The 22,093-nt window shown below is 37.4% G+C and overlaps 2 protein-coding genes and 1 long non-coding RNA gene across 5 annotated transcripts; 1 reads left to right on the forward strand and 2 right to left on the reverse strand.

Annotated features, from left to right (window-relative positions):
• Nucleotides 1-326: 326 nt before the first annotated feature.
• Nucleotides 327-1,785, reverse strand: LOC119084786 (pancreatic lipase-related protein 2-like). The gene is made up of 5 exons (XM_037194850.1): nucleotides 1,429-1,785; nucleotides 1,344-1,370; nucleotides 1,003-1,112; nucleotides 695-947; nucleotides 327-638 (listed from the first exon to the last, which is right to left on the reverse strand). Exons 1-5 carry the CDS (start codon nucleotides 1,736-1,738, stop codon nucleotides 403-405), a joined length of 936 nt encoding a protein of 311 aa, XP_037050745.1. The 5' UTR covers nucleotides 1,739-1,785; the 3' UTR covers nucleotides 327-402.
• Nucleotides 1,786-6,598: 4,813 nt separating this feature from the next.
• Nucleotides 6,599-19,169, forward strand: LOC119084788. Its single transcript, XR_005089145.1, has 3 exons — nucleotides 6,599-6,805; nucleotides 14,277-14,281; nucleotides 19,159-19,169. It is a non-coding gene; the product is annotated as an uncharacterized LOC119084788 (long non-coding RNA).
• LOC119084787 (multidrug resistance-associated protein 4-like) lies at nucleotides 7,587-21,090 on the reverse strand. Of its 3 annotated transcripts, XM_037194852.1 has the most exons (14): nucleotides 20,892-21,090; nucleotides 20,600-20,830; nucleotides 19,864-20,297; nucleotides 17,370-17,526; nucleotides 14,331-14,543; nucleotides 14,180-14,265; nucleotides 13,335-14,086; nucleotides 13,040-13,257; nucleotides 12,605-12,968; nucleotides 9,826-9,976; nucleotides 8,992-9,222; nucleotides 8,631-8,923; nucleotides 7,910-8,575; nucleotides 7,587-7,839 (listed from the first exon to the last, which is right to left on the reverse strand). In XM_037194852.1, exons 1-14 carry the CDS (start codon nucleotides 20,969-20,971, stop codon nucleotides 7,792-7,794), a joined length of 3,924 nt encoding a protein of 1,307 aa, XP_037050747.1. In that variant the 5' UTR covers nucleotides 20,972-21,090; the 3' UTR covers nucleotides 7,587-7,791. The 3 variants fall into 3 exon arrangements, with proteins under 3 accessions (XP_037050747.1, XP_037050746.1, XP_037050748.1); XM_037194851.1 differs by having other exon boundaries at nucleotides 13,335-14,265; XM_037194853.1 differs by lacking the exons at nucleotides 20,600-20,830; nucleotides 20,892-21,090 and having other exon boundaries at nucleotides 13,335-14,265; nucleotides 19,886-19,983.
• Nucleotides 21,091-22,093: the final 1,003 nt, after the last annotated feature.

A 22,093-nucleotide genomic window follows, 5' to 3' on the forward strand; every position in this document is an offset into this window, starting at 1 on the left:
TACGTTTTAATACTTTCTCTGTCATTTTTTTTTGCTCAGGGAGTCTCAGGCTATTATAAAAAAGTAGCAGTTTAACGGGACATCGCTGGTAAGAAAAGTTTTGGGCACAAGAATATGACCATCATTCATAGCGAGTCTAATCTTCAGAAGTTATTGGACGAACACGTTTTCCGTGGTTCGAATAGCTGACGCCAACGTAAAAGGGTTTTGATTCAAAAGTTGACCTATTTTTGAATAAGGAAGGTCCGACCTATCCAATGGTATATAGCATCACAGAATCTGTTAACCGTTGAATTTCAATTTCATATAGGCTGGTCGAAGTTTTCGCAAATTGACTCTTAAGGTTTTTATTTTTAAAAACGAAATTCGCATTTAGCGCGGATTTACGTTAATGATTTGTAACTACACTCTGCCAACTGCAAATGGTCTCTGCGCATTAACGGGCAGTCGGAAAATTCCACGTAAATTGCGATTTTGATTGCTTGTCGATCCACCCATGAGGTAATCAGTCGACGAGCTTGGGCAGGCATTAGCTCTCATTTGATCCATGTTTAAGCATCGTTGAGCATAGAACCTATTCGGCGTTGATAATGATTCGGCAAAATAATCGATAGCTATCATGTGATCACAGACTTGACCTATGCAAATATCGAAATAAGTGATTACGTTACAGTTCAATTTCGAACATTCGTACTTCCGCCACAGTTCGGTTGACTCGTTCCACCAGCAGGATAAAAATTTGCATGTCCAATAGGTGCTGGTATACCCCAGAACACAATTTCAGTTTGAATTAATTCAACGTATTCGGCATCACCAGCATCAATTCGTGTGGATGGATCATTGATGTCGCCAACATCAGCAGCATCTAATCCAATTATTGTGTTAATGCGACCTCTAATTTTTTTGCCAGCAAAACCGGAAATGTGTGCTCCCATGCTATGACCAATCTGAGCGATCAGGACAAGTGTCAAAAAAAAATAATTTTTGTAGATTAATACCGACCAATGTAAGTTGGTTGAAATTCATTAAGCCAGCATTTTGAAGATTGTCTAAGAAATATGCCAATGCAGCGCCTACAAATCGTGCATTTACCATCACATTTGTCAAAGCTCCTGCGAAAATGAATTGAATTATGCAAGGTTATATGCAGTTATATTTAAATAAACCTTAATCCAATCCATAGAGCTATTACTCGAGAGTTAACATAGCGGCGCTGACGATCAGAATAAACCACACAAATATCATGGTGAATCAGACAAATTAAAGCGAGAAAGCGTAACTCTCGAGCGTCATAACTCAAATCAATCTTAAACTTTACTAACTTAAATAAAACAATTACTTACCCTCACCCCAATCAACAACGATAACATCTAAAATGAATTCGATTAATAAAATCCTTCTTGACAATTAATTTATTAAAAAATGTACTAAAATCTCCTGCTTGTAATAACGCAGGCTGCACAATGGTGTTCAATGCACTGTTCCTATTACCAAACATTCCATGAATAAGAAACCTTGTTGGTCTACCACTATCAAAGAACGAATTCCTTATTACATTCATGTCACTAATATGCAACAATTGCGAATTCGTCGGATTGCGCCTGGTAAACAATAAAAAAGCTGTATCCGCTATTGCATCAAACGTTGGAACTATTTCCCCTTCAGCACTTTCCAGTAAACGTGGCAATGCTAGTGTCGATACAATTGTCATTGCTAACGTTAATGTTATTCCCCTCATGATGGCAAAAATATCAATGTTTTCTTTAATTTAATTTATTGGATGCCTTCGTGTGTTACTACTAATCAGTATTTATTAAAAGCTAAAATTTGAGATATCGCAAATTTTATCTCTTAACTCACTGGACATTTAGATTACTGTTGTTTATTCACAAATTAATTGTTATCACAATTTGAAGATAATATACAAACGCATACAACGTACCATTATTTTCGATTGTTTTTTTTATTCGATAGATATGTCTTAAGCAGAAATGAACCATTCCATGCTAATGCTTAGTTTCCTCTTACCAAAAAAGTACTCCGTGTGAGAGACAAAATTGAATTTTTTCAATTTTTCCTTTGTTTATTTGACAGTTTGCTCTCTCACGGCTCTCTCACGGAGTACTTTTTGTTGAGTGGAATGGACACTTAATTAGCCCCCACACAGAAACTGTTCATTAAATTAAAGGGTCTTGCCAAGGTAAATATAGTGAGGTAATATATATTATGCACCTGTTGCCAAGATTGGTATTTTGACGTGTAGGACATTATTGCCCTAGCCGAAGGCGTGGGTCATAATGCCTACACGTCAAAATAACAGTCTGGCAATAGGTGCATATCATATTTTATTTGTCGAGAACAGATATAGCGAGATAAACAAAAACTTCCTAGAGGGATAAGCTCGAGATTATCGTTCTAGACAGATAAAATAAAAAAATTGCTTAGAAACCTGGGCCATCTGTTTTGTAACACATTTTGTGAAAAGATGTTAGTGGCAACGAACTATTGTGATAGGCCGCGCGTCTGAATGGCATTACCTTCGCCCATATATTTACCTTGGGTTTTGCTTAGTGCAATTTCATTCAAATATTTATAATTTTTTCAGAATTCGCGATTTGATGATTGAAAGTCGTTGGGGGTCCTCTCCGCCCCGCCCCATGGGCCTCATTGAATGACGTTTGCAGAGTCTTTTTCTACGATTTATGGAAGAGGAACGTCTGATGATAAAATTCTCCTAGATCACGCAAATGATCGGTGAAAGTTCAAACTTTATTTTAGCGATTTAAGTTTTTCCAAAATTTTCACTTTTCCGACACATTTTCAAAATTTTCCCCAGTATCAAATAAAATTAGGTGAAAAATAAGAGATTAAAGTAAAATAACTCACACAACACATTTCATAGAGAAAATTTTTTATAAAGTGAGATGTTCTCTGTTCTCTCTAGTGGAAAATACAACTCCCATAACTTAAAGTTTGTATGGACTAGATCTTTAACAATAATCTGTGTGTCGACGTATTTTCGGTATATTTTTTTTTAAAAGAAAAGGCTTAATCATATTTAAAACGAGCTAGGATATCTCTAAGTAGCTATAGATTCAATTATCTGATGCGTACTTCTAGGGTATACTTGATGCCAGCTAGTCTGAGAGCTGTTGTCGAGATTTTTTGATCAACGTTAGACTCAATTACTAATACTAGAATGGAAGGCTTTTCTTGACATCAAGCGACTCTTCCTTTTTCGTTTGGGGGTATGGGTATTAGAAAAGTTGAGGATTTGGCAAGGGGGACCCCACTGAATTTGCAACTCTTTTGCAAGTCTTATTTTGCCACGTACGAAGTACAAAGGGGCTCATAGGATTACGATGCCGTGTGTAATTGATGGAATTCGAAGCAGGCAGTATGGGCAAAGTGTTTGCCTATGTTCATAGATGACGAATCCGCAATAAAAATTGTGTCTGTCCGTCTGTCTGTCACGTCGATATCTTGAATAAATCGAATCCGATTTCAATTTTTTTTCCATGACACGGCCAAGAATGTCAATACCAATCCAGGATTCTTTTTTTAAATCGTGTGAGTGGACCGTGAGTTAGGGCCTTAGAAGTGAAAGGCTTCTCGGCCCTATGTGTATTTTGCATAAAACACGAGTAAATTTCATCCGTTTTTCGTAATTTTTGTTTTATTTGGAAGGTAATCCAAGGTTGAATGGAATGTTGTTGAAAATTTTTTTAAATCTGGGTCCTCGGACTGAGGCCGATACTAGGTTCATTTTTCACCTTTTTCACCGCCCCGTTTAAGCCCAGTGGTTTAGCCTGGCGTTTTTGGATCTGGGTATATGTTTTTCGTTGAGCGGTTTCATTCGTCTCATTTCATTCCCTTCGTTTCGTTTCACGATAATGTTTGTATAAGGAGGCCAGAAGGCGGATTATGATTCTGTCTGAATTTGTGTGAAAGTTTTTTCTCCAAACGAAGTTTTTTGCTTGTCCGTGTTTTGTGAATTACTTTCACTGAAGTTTCGTTTTTCGCTAACGGACCCGAATGTTTGCACTGATCAGTCCGAGTTTTACGCTGATGGATTTTTGCGCTGGTCGATTAGTCCGAGTTTTACTCTTAATTTTGAGCTGTGTTTCACCGAGGTGCATCCGGATTTCGAATCTCGATTGTCGTTTATATCGACTCGAGTGATAAGGTTAGTAAAGCTGTGTAATGGATTTGAGAGTCGGATGGTTGAACTGCGAATGGCATAGTAGTAATTTTTGTTATTTGGTTACCAGTCGTGTCTTTGTTGCATTGCCCGTTTAAGTTTGTGAATGACGGTTTCAGTCCCTTCCCGAGTGAATAGTGTTTAAATTGACCGTACGGTTCATAGAATCTAATCTAAGCACTAAAAGCCTGTCCTGTGAAGAGGCGAGTTTTGGAATCAGCTGAAGAACACCGTCCTCAACGGTCAGTGGCTGCCATTACTCACTGCCTCAAAGCCGAAACAGAGTGTATTATGTCCGTTTGATGTGTTAAAGCATTGACTAGCCTTCATTCCGTTTGTAGATTCTCTATTGTACCGTCTGTCTCATGATTGCGGAATGTGTTGCAGAATGTTTTTATTGATTGTTTGTGATATGGATTTAGCGAAGCTAACGGTTGTAAGATGGATTTAGCGAAATTAACGGATTGAACGGTTGGAGTGGCGAATGGAAAACAAATTTGGGATGAATTTTCTCCCAACAAGACTTTCTTGTTTTCATCGTAACACTGGTGGAACATTGCGGACACTTGAATATGTGAGTAACGTTTAAAGTGCTGGAAATGGACCAGTATCTGTGTGACGATGTCTACTAGTAAAACAAGTTTCTAACAAACAAATGTTTCATTTGCTTTCTATGTAAAACTTACTCATAAATATTCTAATGTATCCGTTGCCAATTCGTAACGTTAAAAATATCATCGATAAAATAATTCGGTGTCGCCCCCTCCCCACTTTCACTCATTTTTTTACCCATAAATAACCAGATATAAATATTTATTGATCCCACTTCTCTCAGGGTGGGCAATCAAGATTCCATAGTGGGCAATGCCCACCTTTGCCCGTTAGTAGCTACGGGCCTGACTTACTATAGTCACTTCAGACTACGTTTTCATTGCAAGTATATAAGTAAAATTAAGACGTTGTTAGTTTTGTCCAATCCAAACATTTACAACTTTTGTCTTCTGCCTTAAAACTAAAACCTTTTGGTCAGGGGCGCAGTTGTGGATAACTTTTTTCGCACCAAATTCTTCTTCTTCTGAAAATCGGATTTTCTTCGGAAGAATATCTATGAAAGCTTACTTCAGACTAAATAATTCGTGAAAGAAATTTTTGCTTCAAACACTATAGCTAGTAGAACTCCGTGAAAAACGTTTTCCCCCAGGAATTTTCTTAAGATTAACAGAGGGTAAGTGTGAAATTATGGTCGAATACTATTCTCTAAAAGATACGAATTGTACCCTACCGATACATCAAAAAAGTCGTTACGATTGGCCCTCATAGACGATTTGTGCGATAGACACGCGATCACTGTCCGAAAAACTAATGATATGGGATAATAGGCTATACGAGGTCCCTAGTTTATATTTATATTTACACTTCCATTTCGCGCTATGACATCAATTATTCGAAGATTAGTGCAGAAAACGTAACCCCTTGAAGCTGAAGTCGCTCTGGGTAATTCGTACCATAACTTTTGATAGTAACATTTTGTTTTTATTCTTCCTTCAATTCTAAGCAGTAGATTGATACCTTACCCGATGTGATCCGATCGCGAAAATTGTGATATGTACTAACATTTTTGCTCCTAAGGCGTAGTTAGACAGACATAAATTTTTGTAAATTTATTTGTGAGCCTGAAAAATAGTTTATGTTTTAATTATTACGAGTTTTCTACTCGATAAGAAATAGTCGATATTTGAAATTACGAAGTATCTCACCCGTTTCCTACAACTGCTGGATGGTTGCTTCAGCATTCTTGTGTCTTAAATTTAAAAAAAAAATCGTTGCGCGACATTCAAAAAATTGGCATTACAACTCAAGCTGATCGAAATTTCATGAAAAATCCCCTCACTTTTCATGTATTACAAACTTTTGAAATTGTGTCACATGTCACATATACGTATTGTAGGTCTATTTTTTTCATAAGAGCATTTCCCACCCTGAAGTTTGCCTCTAGCTACGGCCCTGAAGTAAGTTCAGGCCGGGAAAATCAAAAACTCAACCGTTAACTTTATTGATTCGAAAAATGAATTTTTTTTGTTGTTTCCCTTCTCTCTTAAAACGAACTCAACAGAAAGTTTACTATTTCCTACCCACTGTAATTTTCACGTTTAGAAAATTATGATAGCAAGCGCTATAGAGACAAAGATAAAACTTTCAAGAAATTTAAAGTGTGGGTGAATGGCAATATTTCTCAAGTTGATCCTATGTTTATGTTTGCTTGTTGGATGCTTCTGCTGCCGGCAGTCAGCGTTTATGCCCATGATCATATTTTACCGTTAATGAAAATTTCTCGGCAAGTAATTCGTTTACATTAGCTAATTGAAAACGTAATATTAATTACTTGCTCAGAAGTAATCCAAAATCTTAAAATGAATTAAAAATTTGTGGGAATGGAATAGCGCCGCAGGCGAAATTTTTCTATTTACTGGTCACTTTCACTCTTTTTTTTACCCATAAAAAACCAGATATAAATATTTATTGATCCCACTTCTCTCAGGGTGGGCAATCAAGAGTCCATAGTGGGCAATGCCCACCTTTGCTCGTTAGTAGTTACGGGCCTGAGTCTGGCGCGAGTTGTCAAAAAAAAATCCGTTTCGCTCATATTGGATGTAAAAAGCGATTTTATTGTTGATTATTGTAGATTGAGGGACAAGGAATTCAGCGCCACATGTTGTCAAGCCGATGACGCGGTAGTTTGGGCGGTAGAGCCTTTGCTTCTGAAAACTATGTTCTGTAAAATCCATTTTGGTTCTTTGATCTTTTCTTGACCATACAAACATATAAAATTGATCAAAAAGTTTCAGATGGCGCTGTAATTCAAGATGGCGGCCAACAGTACAAAGATGGTAATAGCTCAGCTAAATTACATTTGCAATAGGCGTGTTATAGGATGCTACAAACTCAAACTTAGTACCACATCTAGTTGCCACAAAAAGAAAAGGAAATTACCGTGTCCTAGACTGACAACTTCGTCAGTGATTTCTTTTGTCGAGAGGGCATCGACCTCTGGATTATGAGCTAAATGTTCAAATGATGCTTCTCTAGATATAGACTTATATTCACACTAGGACCATCTTTTATACAAGCTTCAGTGGTCTAGTTAGTAACGCGTTTGGCTCATTACATAGAGGTTTGTGGTTCAAGTCCCGGTCGTGTCAAGGTAAATTTTGCTTAAAAAAAAAGGTTCTAGTCCTCTAATTTCACACAGCTCTTCGAAAAACTTGGTGAATATCGTGGAAAATCAGAAAAGCTAAGAAAACTCCATCACAAATACCAAAGAAAATACGAGAATTTTTTTTTAAAATTTAGTTGATTTATCGCTGTTCATTTAATATACATTTAGTGTTCATTTAATGTACACTTATTGTATTCCTAATGTACAACAAGTGGGGCAGGACCAGTAACGGCCTTGGCACATTGAAGTTTTAAAATACAAAAATTATCCTGTCACACTTCTTCTTCATTTATTTCACAAATAAAAACATAGGTTCTATGAAATACCCTGATGTGTTTACTGATACTAATGATGAATTTTTTATGAAAAATTCTTACCCGCTTGAGCAGTTCACGTTTTTCGTAATGGATAAATCGTAGCTCTAAAAAATTATCGAAAATACCAAATTACTTTAATTTATAAATCCACACAAGATCTGCGATTCGTTTTACCTTTTTGGCAACACTGGAGAGCTCTTTCGCCGTTGTACTGCCAGTTTGATCGAGCAATCGCTTGAAGAAACCACCTCGCATTTGAATCAGTTTGTATGGATGATCGAATTCTCTGATTTTTCCAGCATCCATTACAATTACCTTATCGCTGTCTATAATTGTATGTAATCGATGGGCTATCGTGATGACAGTACAGTCAGTGAATTGCTTTCTGATTGTTTCTTGGATTAATTTGTCCGTTTCTGAGTCAACATTAGCCGTTGCCTCGTCAAGAATCAATATTTTATTGTTCCTTAAAATTGCTCGAGACAAACAGAGTAGTTGACGCTGACCAGCACTAAAGTTTAGTCCGCCGTCAAGCACTTTACAGTCGAGACCGCCAGGCAATGCCGAAATAACGGATTTACATTCGACCAATTCCAGAGAATTCCAGATTTCGGCGTCCGTTCGCTCAGCGAATGGATCCAAATTGAATCGAATACTTTCTGAAAACAGGATCGCCTCTTGTGGAATGATTGCAATTTTTTTCCGCAAATCATGTAGACCAATCATACTGATATCGATTCCATCGATCACAATCTGACCCTCATTTTGTGCCAGACGGAAAAGCGCCTGAATGATCGAACTCTTTCCAGCACCTGTTCGACCAATAATCCCAATTTTTTCCTGTGGAGAAGAAAGAAAATCTTCGTTTGGAATAATGATGCACCGGCATGTTTACCTTAGCGTTGATTCGAAAAGTTAGGTTCCTTAAAATACGAGAACCATTTTCAGCATATTTTAAGTTCAACGATTTGAATTCAATGTTTCCACGGTTAGGCCAATCTTTAGGCGGTGCATTCTGCTTATCAGATTCTAGTGGCGGCTCCGATGGTAATTCAGCATATTCAATGACCCGTTCGACGGATATCATTTGATTTTCCATTTCAATATTTTGACGCATACCCCACTGACACGTTCCAATCAAACTGATGCTACTCAATATTGCCAAACCGACTTTGCCACTTTCCTTGGCTGAGAACAAAGGAAGTTAATGGATAATCGGGATTTCAATTCAATTCCATTATTGGTGGCGCAGTTACCATTACTGAATACCAGAAAACTGTAAGTGACGAAGGTGATGTATAAAAGACACACCAGATCTAGCCAAAGGGCCAAACATTGCGATCCACTGGCGAATAAATACCAACACGACGTGTTGAAGTCTTGAAACTCGTGGAATTCATTTTGAAGTATTTTTTCTGCTTTGAATACACGAATAGTGGAGAGACCTTGAAGAGTTGCATTTACATGCGAGAATATTGGACTTCTACCTAGAAATGTGGTAATGTACTAGTAAGAGAAATCATGAAAATATTTGTTTAAAGTATGGTTTCCACAAAACAAAAAGTACTCCGTGTGAGAGCGAGCTGTCATGTAAACAAAGCAAAAATTGGAAAAATTCAATTTTGTCTAGAGATGTGCGGGCCGCCCGAAAATGTCGGTCCGCCCGGGTTTTTATCCGGCCCGACCGGGCCTGGGCCGGGCGGGCTTCAAATCTGTCGGGCCGAGCTTGGACCGGGCCTAAAAAATTAAATTTTTGGCCCAATTTTCAAAGTTTCGCGCATTTTTTTATATGAAATTTGCTTTCGGGCCGCCCGAAAATGTCGGCCCGTCCGAGTTTTTATCCGGCCCGATCGGGCTTGGGCCGGACGGGCTATAAATACGTCGGGCCAGTTCGGGCCGGGCTTTAAAAATGAATTTCGGACCGGGCTTCGGGCCGGACGGGCTTCAAAAAAACATCGGCCCGCACACCTCTAATTTTGTCTCTCTCTCACACGGAGTACTTTTTGGTAAGTGAATACCAAACATAATTGTGTTCCATCAGAAATCAAAAAGAATGATGAATAAACATCTATTCAAAAAATAAAACAAACTTTTGGCTTCAATTCGTTTAAAACTGCGTCCGGTATTCACATAGACGACACGCATCAAATAGAAAAGTATAGTCATCATAGCAGCTGGAAGTAACAACCACGGATCTACGATAGCATTGATCACAACGATGGCTATGTATTGCAAAAAATTCTGTGAATAGAGGGAACAAAAAAATTTAGCAAAATCGATTTAAATTAAGAGTGAATTTGCGAAAATTCCAAACAGCATCAAGGAAGCTTTAGACAGTTATTCACGGATTCTTGTAAAGTAATTTTCAGGACAAACTATGTACTGAAAACACTTTGATATCTTATGTGTAACCCAATCTTGGAACTTTCATGGACCCCAGATGAAAATCGGCATGTTGAGGGTTTTTTGAGTATACCTCTTTGGAAGCTCAAATTTTGTAAGTGGGAATGAAACAAAAAGTGTTGACGATATCAATCAGGGATTTTTTGTTAAATCGAATCAGTGGATCAGTAGCCCTAGAGGTGGAAAACTCATCGGTCCTAAGTGTTTTTTTGCACCTAAATCTAGTAAATTTCATCCGATTTTGCAAATTTTTATTTTACATTGAAGATAATTGAGTGGCCACATGATAAGCTTTCAGGAAATGATAAAAAGAGATCGGAATATTTGCGTGGACGTCCGGGAAAAGTTGAAAAAGGCTTTCTTGGGATGATTTTACACCAATATTAACTAAGTTGTCCTAACATCACTCTTAATCATCAGTTTGAAAAAACGAGCCGTCAGAACAGTCGGAACGTTTGCTGCGACTGAGCCCCGTACATCCATTGCGCACGTGACCCTAGTTCGTCTGTCGCCCTACTCTTACCGTAAACGTCGGTAAAGTAAAATTCTTATGAAATGTGCAATTACGAAGCCCCGTACGACGTTCCTTTCAAATGTAACACAAATTTCGAATTGACCTAAAATTAAGTAAGTATCATTTTCACCGATTTATATTGTTTTTACAAAAATCCAAAATGGCGGCCGACGGCCATTTTGTTAGGAGATGGAAAGTAGTATGGCTGCTTTACATTCGTTAGTACCTTTCAAACAAAAAAAATTCATGAAATTTGATCAAATTTTACTCGAGATATTAACAAAAAACCACCACCTTCACTGTACGGCCGAGTAACCTCATATAAGCTCACTCCAAGAGACCTAGCTCACGCTCCGGTGAACCGAATTTCATGAACTTTTTTTTCCCTGATTGGTACGGTCAATACCTATCTAATAAAGCGAAATCTATCTAAATCCGTTCAAATTTGGCCAACGTTCAAGCAAAAACGGTTTGCCGCCCTGTACCTAGTTCACACAAAGGGGTCTAACTCACGAGTCGACGTATCACTTACAAGTGTAGCCTTTAAATGGCCAGAGATATATTCGGAAAACGTTAAATCACTTATGCAGCCCCAGCTCGGGAGGGGTCGACTTAAAATCGCCCATCTTCGAACTTAGCCTCACTATTTTGACTATCTTTCAGGAAAAAAAAAATTTTGAAATCGGATTTGATTTACTCAAGATATCGACGTGACAGACGGACGGACGGACAAAATTTTTGAGGCTGATAAAATAGGACTGTTTTTGAGACGTCTCATATTTTTGACACAATTTTTATCGAAGAAGTTGACTGAATGATTGTAACTGTTAGTTATATTTTGATTTTTTTTTCATTCAAGTACTAAGCGCGACGAACAATGCTTAACTTTCGGATCGGACCACCAACGACGTTACACGTGCTGCTAAGTCTAATATATCCATTTCCATTATTGGTAATTTTATTTTCGAACCGTTGTTGTTACAATTTCCGAGACTGAACCAGTAGCCTTTTTTCCAATAATTTTTCTTTGCACTTTCCGAGACTGACCGAATAGTCGAATAGTGGATGAACGAACGACAAACTTTTTATGGAAGGATTAGGGTCACATATGCAATAGGTTTACGGGTCGTACGGTGCTCCGTCGTAGCAAACGCTCCGACTGTTCTGACGGCTTGTTTGATATTAAAATGTCCACATCATGGGCGCGCGTTAGCAGAGCGCCCGTGACGCATGTCCTATTACTAGAAAAAATTTCAACAAAAATTTTTTGTCGTAGACTGCGGAACCATATATACAGCAAATATTGAAGCTCTAGAATTCAACAACAAATTACTCCAAATTAGCTTTACTAGGCGTCCTTACGAATTCAACGAGCTATCACACGTTTTTGCAGCATAAAATTTGGCCACGCAATAAGCGTTCCAAGAAGCCACATTTCCATACATTCTGGTCTATTTCATTCATAGAGTTACCCTCGAGAGGTGGCATGGTGGCGCTGTCGATCAAAGGAAACCACAAAAATATATGGGAAACCAGACATGTTCAAATAATGACAGCGATACCTTGGCACCTCTCGAGTGTAACTCTATGATTTCATTGCTTTTAATGAAATGAAAAAATCCTACGTTACTTTGTGGTTCCGTCCGTCCGTCCGTGTTTCGAGTTTTCATTAGAATTTATTGAAATTTTGGGAGTAGATTCTAATCGGCACTTTGTGACGCAAAATGTTTTTTGTAATTTTTTTTCAAGAATGTTTTGGGACAAATTTTTGTTTTTACAATTTTTGCGTATAAGCGCAGAATGCGTCACCTACATCGACATCAGTTGTTTTGGAATTATTAGAGTGTTTTTGACTGATATTAGTTATCAAAAGTCTGTATCAGTTCTTATGCACTTGTTCGAAGTTTTCGCAAATTGACTATTGCATGCAATTAATCAATTTCATGACAAACATGTAAAACGTCAATCATAATACTCGGCAGCAATGAGTCAATATTGTTAATATCTCTGGCGAATCGGTTCAAAATTCGTCCGCTGGGATTGTTATGGAAAAAAGCCATTTTAGCGCGACTGATTCCACGGAATATCATGTCGTGTAAATTGATTGATATGCGTAGGCACATTCGGAACGAGGAAAAGGAACGGCACACAACGCAAATGGTGCCCAGCACCATGATAATAGTGTATATTAGGAGGAGGCGTTCACGTTCCACTTTCACAATTGATTCATTTACATTGGTCCTCTCTGAAGGTAATTCAGTTGCATTGAATGATATTTTGACTGCAGGCATAGCTACTCTTTTTTCCCAATCGACCCTGGAAATGTAAATCGTAAAGCAAGAGAACTAAATTTTTCGGAAAAATAAAATGACGAAGAGCATCGCTACCAATTTGCTAGGAAGTAATCGGACCAACTCAGAGCGAATTGTGTTAAAATGAATAGAATGACGACACTGATCAGCAACGTGTGATTGTGGGCAGCTCTAAAATATTTTGTGTATGTACTGAATTGAATGTTGCCGGTCATATGTTGCTCCTTGCGTTCGTCTACTTCATCGTTTAAATTCATGCTACAGATCGACACCGTGGACGATTTCTTACGGGACTGTAATTTTGAGAAAGAAAAATCGACTTTTTATTAAACGGAGCTCTTTTATGTTGACAGTCTTCTTTCAGTCTCACCCGGCTCTGTGAGAAATCGACAACGTTATGGTCACCTTCCACCTGAGAGTGTGTAAGCAGCTCCTTGTTTGATTTCTGCAGAATTTGGAATGGTCCCTGACCCACCACCTTGCCCATATGCAAAAGTATTGCATGTTGTACATTTGTCAAGTACTGCAGTTGATGCGTAACGAGAACGCAAATTTTATTGGCCAAAAATTCTTCGATACACTTTTCGAAGATGTGTTTACCGACATTCGTGTCCACAGCAGACAATGGATCGTCCAGTAAATAAATGTCCGCCTCTTTATAAATTGAACGAGCTAAATTAACACGGGCCTTTTGTCCACCACTAAGCGAAGATCCCTGTTCGCCAACGATTGTAGCATCTCCCTTGGGTAGTAGCTTGAAGTCACGATCCAATGCACAAAGTTCAACCACTTTATTGTATCGTTGTCTATCAAATTCTTCTACGAACACAATATTACTCCGAACCGAGCCTTCGAATATCCACGGATCTTGGGATGCGTAGCTAATTGTACCACTTATAGTCATCGATCCGGAGCTCAGCGACAATTCACCAAGTATAAGATTCAGTAAAGTCGATTTACCTGAACCGACTTGGCCAACTATTGCGCACAGTCCTGACTCTATTTCAATATTCATGTCCATTATTCCAGTAAGTTGCGAGCTGTCACTATTTTCCCAAACCGATGTTGCATTTGCCAATCGGATACATTTTTGTGGACTATCTGCATTGTGAATACGTCGAGCTGTGTCAGAGTTTTTGGCGAAAGACACCAATTCGTTTGACTTCAATTTAATTCCGTCGTTCGATAAGTCAACGTTATTTGAGTAAAATTTACCTTCTTCGGACACTCTTAGTGTACTTGTAGACTCTGAACGCATCAGAAACTCCTGGACGCGTTTCACCGACACATACGCTTCTGCACTAAAACATAGAAATTGTATGACTCAGATTTCCGACTCTTTCTATTGCTGAATGTTATTTATCACGTGTTTATCAATGCAATCGGCCAGATGTGTACCATGACATGGTTCAAAATATTGAAGTACGATGACACAATGAACACTTTTCGGGCTGTAACCACGTTGCCGAAATAAACGTACGAAATTATGCTCAAAAATATCGACATTTTTGATACCATTGCCAACGAATTGAGTGTCGCCCGTATGTGCGCAATTGATCGAATAGCATTCACTTCTTTCCTACAAATTAAAGAAAATACTTCATTCATTTCATGATTCATATTAATCGCAACAATTCTTTCCTACAAATTAAAGAATAGTAGATTACATTGGATGCTGCGGAGGTACTTCATTACATGAGGGATCAATTTTGTGATACGAGCCAGAGAAATGATAAGCGCGGCCCCTCACGGCTGGGATAGAACACGCCTGACTGCTTTTGTCATAGAACGGTTGAACTGTCAAACTTACATTTGTATGTAAAATCTTGACAGTTTGGTTTTAATAACGATACATCTCGTTTTCGTTAACGACATTTACAGCTTGACTATATGATTGACGTTCTGGTCGCATCGTCTTCAAATTTTTCAGAAAAGAGCCGTCAGGCGTGTTCTATCCCAGCCGTGAGGCGCCGTGCTTATCATTTATCTGGATACGAGCAACTCAATGGCGTAATGATTAGCTTGCTTGCTTTCCAATATCCGATTGAGTTGTCAGTGTTGGTGGCTCGAGCCTCAACCAGGCCAGAAAAAACTTGATATCGACAAATCCTTCAAATTCCTCTAGTTCTAGAACTGAGAAGCATGGTATATTGTATATCATGTAAATTGGTGGAATTTTAGGAACGGACATAATTTCACCCCAATAATTCCAAAACTACAGAAAGGACCATCCAGAATACTTTCTTTCTAGAGCTACTACCACCTCAATAGTTCAACAAATCCTGAAGAGAATCGAAAAAAAACCTCAGAAACCCTTCACTCCTTAGGTTCTAGAGCTGGGAGCATGTTACAGTGTAATTATTAAACTGGGCTACACCTCGAGTTACTGAAATTTGCATAAAACACAACTTTAAGCCAATAATCATGAATAAACGCCTCATTATTTATTCTAAACGAATAATAATTTCGTTGTATTTCTACATTGGAAAAACATGTGGTGACTACACTGTTACTGACATATCTCCAGAACGAGCTCTCCGATTTAAATAAATAAAAAACGAAAACGTAGCTCTTTAAATTCTCTATAAACCTTCTGAAGAAAGTATTTGCGAATTTCTATCGGTTTTAGGGATTTTCGTTTGAGAAAAAAATATTTTTCGACTTTGACCAATTTTTACCGCCATTTTGTATTCAAATGTCAAAAAAAAATTGCACAAAAAAATTGAACTTTTTTTCTCTAATTTATCCGTTGAAAGTTCATTGATATCTCTTCTCGCTTACGAATGAAAAATCATAGAAAAAAAGTGGCATAACGGCCGCTCCCGGGTAAACGATTGAGCTGAGCTGCCGTCATTGCCATACATCAATTTAGAATCAGGAATTGATATGGAACAACCTACAATCATCGTCAGAACGATTTTGTAAGATGCACGATCAAGCCCTTTTTCCAGCCTAAGCAGGTCCACTACATTTACTCGATGCAAAAACAAAAAGTTTTTTTTGCTTTGTCGCGACAAAAACACAGAAAATATTTCGACACAACTGTGACACTCCGCTATTATAAGGACTAGAATGAATGTTTGCTGTGTTCACTTCGGCGGTAAAATATCTTCATTCAAAAAAGTGTCGGACATTACCTTTGAATAAAGATATCGGCTGAAGTCGAAGAATTCTCCGCTGAGCTTTAACAAACCTCCGCTGAGCTCTAATAATTCTACGCTCGTAATGTGATTTATTTAAAATTCTCAATAGTGGCTGAGTTTTAAGATTAAGCCGCTGTTAGGGATTGCAACCGGTAATTAAAATCGGTAAAAAACCGGTAAAATAACGGAAGAATCAAATACCGTTTACAGGTTTTTTGCATTTTCAATACCGGTCTTTCCGTAAGTCATTTAATCGTCAATATTAGTTTAATTTTACAATGAAAACTTTGTCCAGAATGAAATTCAACGTATTTGATCAGCCAGGCATGTGATATTTAGAGACAAAATAGTGAAAAGTTAGCAAAAAGTTGCCAAAATGTACTCGATAATTCAACTTTCAATTTAAGTTTAAGTTTCCATAGTCTTTGCTTTACAACTTTTGACCAATGTTTTTGCTCATTGCTTTGAGCGATCGAAATTTCTGGAAAGTTTTTGTTTCGAATGGCAAGTTTTCAGGCGTTCATTGGCTTCACCAAGCAAAGTAAGTACGGAATGATCAACTTCTTTGCTTTTTTCTTTACCAATTTTTCGATGACGCATTGTCACTTTTCTCTGTTCTTAACTTTGTTAAGAATTCCATTTGAGCCCGTTTAATTAAAAAATCCACTCGTTTCTCTTCTTCTTCCTCTCTTGCCGTCCGTGTATAGCAAGTGTACGCACTCCTAGAGAATGCCTACATTTTAACGGTCACGCTGCATATTATTCAGCTTTTCTTCTATCAAATGATTACACTTTTCCGAAGTTTATGTAGATTGTGGTAGGAAAAGTGTTATGGCATAATTAGCATTAAATGAGATCTCTTTCCCATAAATAAAGAGGTATTAACGGAAAATCGGTTCACTTTTTCACAATGAATAAAAAATAGTCCTCTTCGCTTGCAAAAAAAACCATCTTGCGACAGCCTACGGCTTACGGCGTAAGGCCTTTTCAATATAAATTTACCGGTTTTTTACCGATATTTTTTTTAAAGGACGGTATTACCGTTTACCGGTTTTTGAAAACCCTAGCCGCTGTACTCTTACTAATGCAAAAATTAATTCTCGAAAAAGTTTTTTGTATCACAAGATTCCACATTAAAGTTTTACAACGAATGGTTTACACAAGCACCCGGACTATTAGACAAATTGTAATTACTCTTAGTAAATGTCATTTAGGTGATTCGGATATTTTGAGGAATACAAATCTAATATTATAAAACTTACTTGCGAATTCTGTTGACCATCTTGGCGAACGATTTTTCCCAGGCATACATTTTAATGACTTGAATACCAAACAAGATTTCGTTCATGATTTTAACGCGAAAATCAGTTCTTTCAGTGGTTTTTGTTCGTAAATTTGCTGATTGTCTGCCGATCCAAGCTAATAAAAGAAAATGAAATTTTTTCCACTAATGTGAGCGGGGTTCTATAGTGCTTGAATACATGGATGTGTAGTGTTGGGGAGGTAGTATCATCACACACAGAAGCACATTTGATAATTATTGAGACATCACAGTTTTCACCACAAAGGTCTCACTGATTTTCGGGGTGTCCAACGTATAAACAAGCCATCAGATTAGTCGGAGCGTTTGCTGCGACTGAACCCCGTACGAACCTGTATATCTATTGCGTACACGACCCTAGTGCGTCTGTCGCCCTTTTGACCGTAAGCCTATTGCGCCAGTAAACGTAATTAAAGTAAAATTATTATGAAATGTTGACATCTTAGAAATTGCGCACAGCGCCATTACGAAGCCCCGTACGGCGTTCCTTTCTGTAAATTTCCAAATGACCTAAAATTTCCTCAGTCCAACTTAAATATTATTATTTTTACAACCATTTATTTTAACCTATAAACTAGGGTCAGATTGGGTGGGTCAGATTTTTAATCAATTTCATTTTATTTTCCAGTGTTAAACTTCCGAAGCATCACAAATAACTGATAGAAAAGAATTCTATATAACATCCGTAGCCGGGACGGCCATTTGCTGTCGACTTCATTATTTGTAATTTATGCTGCGCCCTTTCGTTTTTGATAACATGAAGAAATGGCCATCCCGGCATCACTCGAAAAAGACTCAAGATTCACTTTTTCCTGACTATCCCTGACTATAGCTAACTATCACCGTGATAGTTGACTTTCACCTGACTATCCCTGACTATAGCCAACTATCACCGTGATAGCCGACTATCATGCGTGATAGCTGGATATAACTAACCGACAAAATCAAATTCCATCAAAGTAATCTTTTTCGATTGATTGAATTTCCAACAGTGGACAATACTGTTTTTCTGGAATAACTTCCAGATCCTTAATCCGACATAGTGTTGGAAAGCAATTATTTATATGTGGCCAACACTGCAACATTTACCGAACTTATCGACACGGCAACACCAGTCAAGCCTTCATCATTATAACACGTCACAGGCCATGTTTTTTCTCTTTTGTTTCGGCGCTCACAGGAACAGGTTGTTTACATTGAATAAAACTATTGTGAAGCAAATTAGCGGAACACGGTGAGCTTGAAAAAAGTCTAAATAAAAAAGTCGTTGCATACGAAATTTTTTTATGGATAATTATTTAGGACCATGCGACGAATTTATATCAATAATTAACAAAAAAAGTTACCGGTACTTTTTTGAGAAAAGTCAATTTGAAAATATTGTCGACCCTACTGAAAGTTTTTGACTTGTGAAAGTCAATATATTTTGATGCCACATTCACCACTTGATAGCCTCACGTCTTACCTTTACAACGACACCTCATTTGCTATTATCCGAACTGCATAGACCAAGCTATTAGAGCTGAGCCACCAATAATTGGTCCTACTAAAAATGTTATTAAATTGATCAAGAAAGTAACTTTTTTACTCTATTTTCTTCGGATTTGCGTTTATTTTTGTACAATACGTTAAATATGTTTTAGAAATCACTTAGTGCACGAAAAAATTTAAATTCTTGTTTTAATCTGTTCATCTCTCAGTGGAGTACAACAGACTCAAGCGCTAACAAGATTTATGTAAATGTAAATGAATTGCTGTAACGTGACATAACGAATTAAGCATCGACTCGACGCATCGCTGTTTGCGTGTACCAGAACGCTAAATTTTTAAAACTTTGAAGTGGAGAGGAAATAGGACTCCTATTATAGGAGATTAAAATAATTTGCCAAAGTTTAAGAATTGTCTAGCCGCGCAGCGAAATTTAAAAAAAAAATAGTTTTGGAAGCTTTCGTAAAAATTTACAAAGTTTTTAGTTTAAAATTTTAGTAATGTCTTAAAATCCTAGAGGGGCGCAAACTTTTCTAGGTGGTACGCCAAAAAAAATCGGTTGCCCTGATTCGGGTGCGAATAGCATCTGCTGTGTTGCATGACTAATCGCACCCAGGTGCAAATACTGAAACGGCGGTATTGGTTACAGTACATTCTTCATTTAATATTTTTTTCCTATATCTCTAAAAACCATCTGGTTTGGTGAAATTGAAGTTATTTGCGATTCTAATGAATACAGGAGAAACATACGCGTGGTGAAACCCTTGAGGATACAAAAGTTCCTAAAAACTCACTTCTTTAACAACTTTTTCATCGGAGAATCAATTATTTTCGTAATTTTTACCACTTTTCCACTTTTTTACTTTAAGTTTTCCGTGGAATCCATGCATCTAATAAACTGATAGTTACCTACCCAACATTTTACAATCTTGGGCGAATGTGCTTACCTTGTAACGGAATGAAACTTACCAAAAATGCCATACCAACAACAGCTGAGATGCCAATTTCCATGTAGATCACAACTGACACAATCAATGCTTGTAGCGGACCCTTCCAAATGTCGTGCAAGAACGAGAAACCAATGTCGAACTTTGCCAAATCGCTCGACATTAAATTAATAATTTTACCAGTTTGACCCTCTTCAGTCGATGACTTGAGCAGGCGCAATGCTTTCTCGTAAATCAATCCACTACACGCCAATCGCACTTTACAGGACGTTTTCAGCATGTACAAGTTGAATGGGTGATATGATACAATCAAAACGGCTGTTGACAAAACAATGCCTGTAGCGTACATATACGAATCGTACAGCATTGTGTCCGTTGGATTATTTTGGGCAAAATAGGTGACCAGACCACCCAGACAAATCGGTTGAATCAATCTTAAAGTAAAAGTGCAGTGTTTTTAGCATATTTTTCAATTTTAGACAATTAGATTAGAGAACTTTTTCACATTTTAGTAGATACCACACATTCTTAATCCATAAATATATTCCACCTGTCTGTGCCAACCTGTTATGATTTCTCTGGTTGTTGAACAAGGAAGAGTATTTAAGATACCAGTGGAATACATTATTTGTGGGTAAGTATGTGGTACCAAAAACTGTAGATTTCTCAATCTCAAAAACTCAACGGAAAATAAATTTTGCTGCTATCGTATTAGATAGTGTTGCGACAGTGTTACCTCGCTAATGTCTCTATTAGTGAGCATAGAATGCCAATTATATGAACTTTGTAACCGTTTGCCCTCAGCATAACGCGAATCATGCTTGGATTTTTCTTCTTTAATTCTAGTTCCCATAACTTTGCAAATTTTCTCGTGTTTTGATCACTTCGCATACTGTTTGTGATGGCAAAAATGTCGTCCTCTTCGATTGCACGTTTCAAACCGATTATAAACAACGGTTTTAGCCACCTATGGAACAAAGTATACATTTTTCCTTTTGTATTGAAATATTTGCAACGAAATATTATACCAGAATGTTAATTTCGACAGGATCGACGCATTTGATATTGGATTTGATTCTTGCGATTTTTGACGTGTCTCTCGGTTCATTTTGTGTTCAGTTATTGTGGCCGTACACAGCAAAATATAACAAAAAAAGTCAACATAAGTTTTATTTAAATTTAATTCGAATAATATTTATCTGTCACGAGCACTGCTTGACTTTACACTTACAGTGCTGATTTCGTACTAATTTAAGTGTCCGTTTCATAAATGTGTTCTTCATACGTACTGAAACATAAATTTCTGTGTGTGAATGGCTAAGTATGAGCTGTTTATGTGATCTTATTTAATAATAATTCAATTAGATTTTTGGTGTTTTCTTTTCTTCCAAACAACTAAATCAATTCGATTTAATTCAATTTATTTAGCGGGAACGACGTAATTGTCGTGTTTATTGATGCGCTTCCGCATATGGCGTCTCAACAAATTTTAACTGAATTTAACTTGTTTTTAAGTATATGATCATAAACTTTTACATACTGTTTGTTCCTGTTACAGGAGTATATATAAGCGTATAATTAAATACTGCTGGAAGGAACCAGTACATAAAAGTAAATGTTCATATACTGTCAACAGTAGAGATGTGCGGGCCGATGTTTTCTCAATGCCCGACCCGACCGGACCAGTGCCTATTTTTCGTGAAATTTTAGTGAAATTTGTGAAATTACGTGAAGTTCGTGAAATTTCGTGAAATTGTGTAAATATGTAATAAATTAAGTTACACAAGTTGCTATTTAAAATACACAAAAACAGCAATACCACAATAAATATTGGAAAAAACGAACTTATGGAATCTTTTTCTTTCGGTCGGAAGATGTAAAATAGCCTCGAAAATAGCGATCAGGTGAGCAATTCCGATCCGATCATACGATAATTGTCTCTCTCTCTCTCTTCTCTATCTGACGTTGCCACATCAATAACGAGAGAAAACTATGGCGTTATCGAAATTGACCACCTGATCGTCATTTGACAACTTCCTCGAATCAATGAACTGTAAAGTTTATTGGCTAATCGAGTTTTGAAGTAATAAGGAGAAAAGAAGAAGCTAGATGACTAAATGAATACTTGTCCGGTGGATTTTGTTGTGAATGAATTTTTCCTGTTCACCAATCGATGATGGAATTTTTTTTAAAGATACACGAGTCTATGAAGGCCCTATTCGCTTTATAA

This window comes from Bradysia coprophila, unplaced genomic scaffold (assembly GCF_014529535.1).
Source record: "Bradysia coprophila strain Holo2 unplaced genomic scaffold, BU_Bcop_v1 contig_94, whole genome shotgun sequence".
Classification (NCBI taxonomy): Eukaryota; Metazoa; Arthropoda; class Insecta; order Diptera; family Sciaridae; genus Bradysia; species Bradysia coprophila.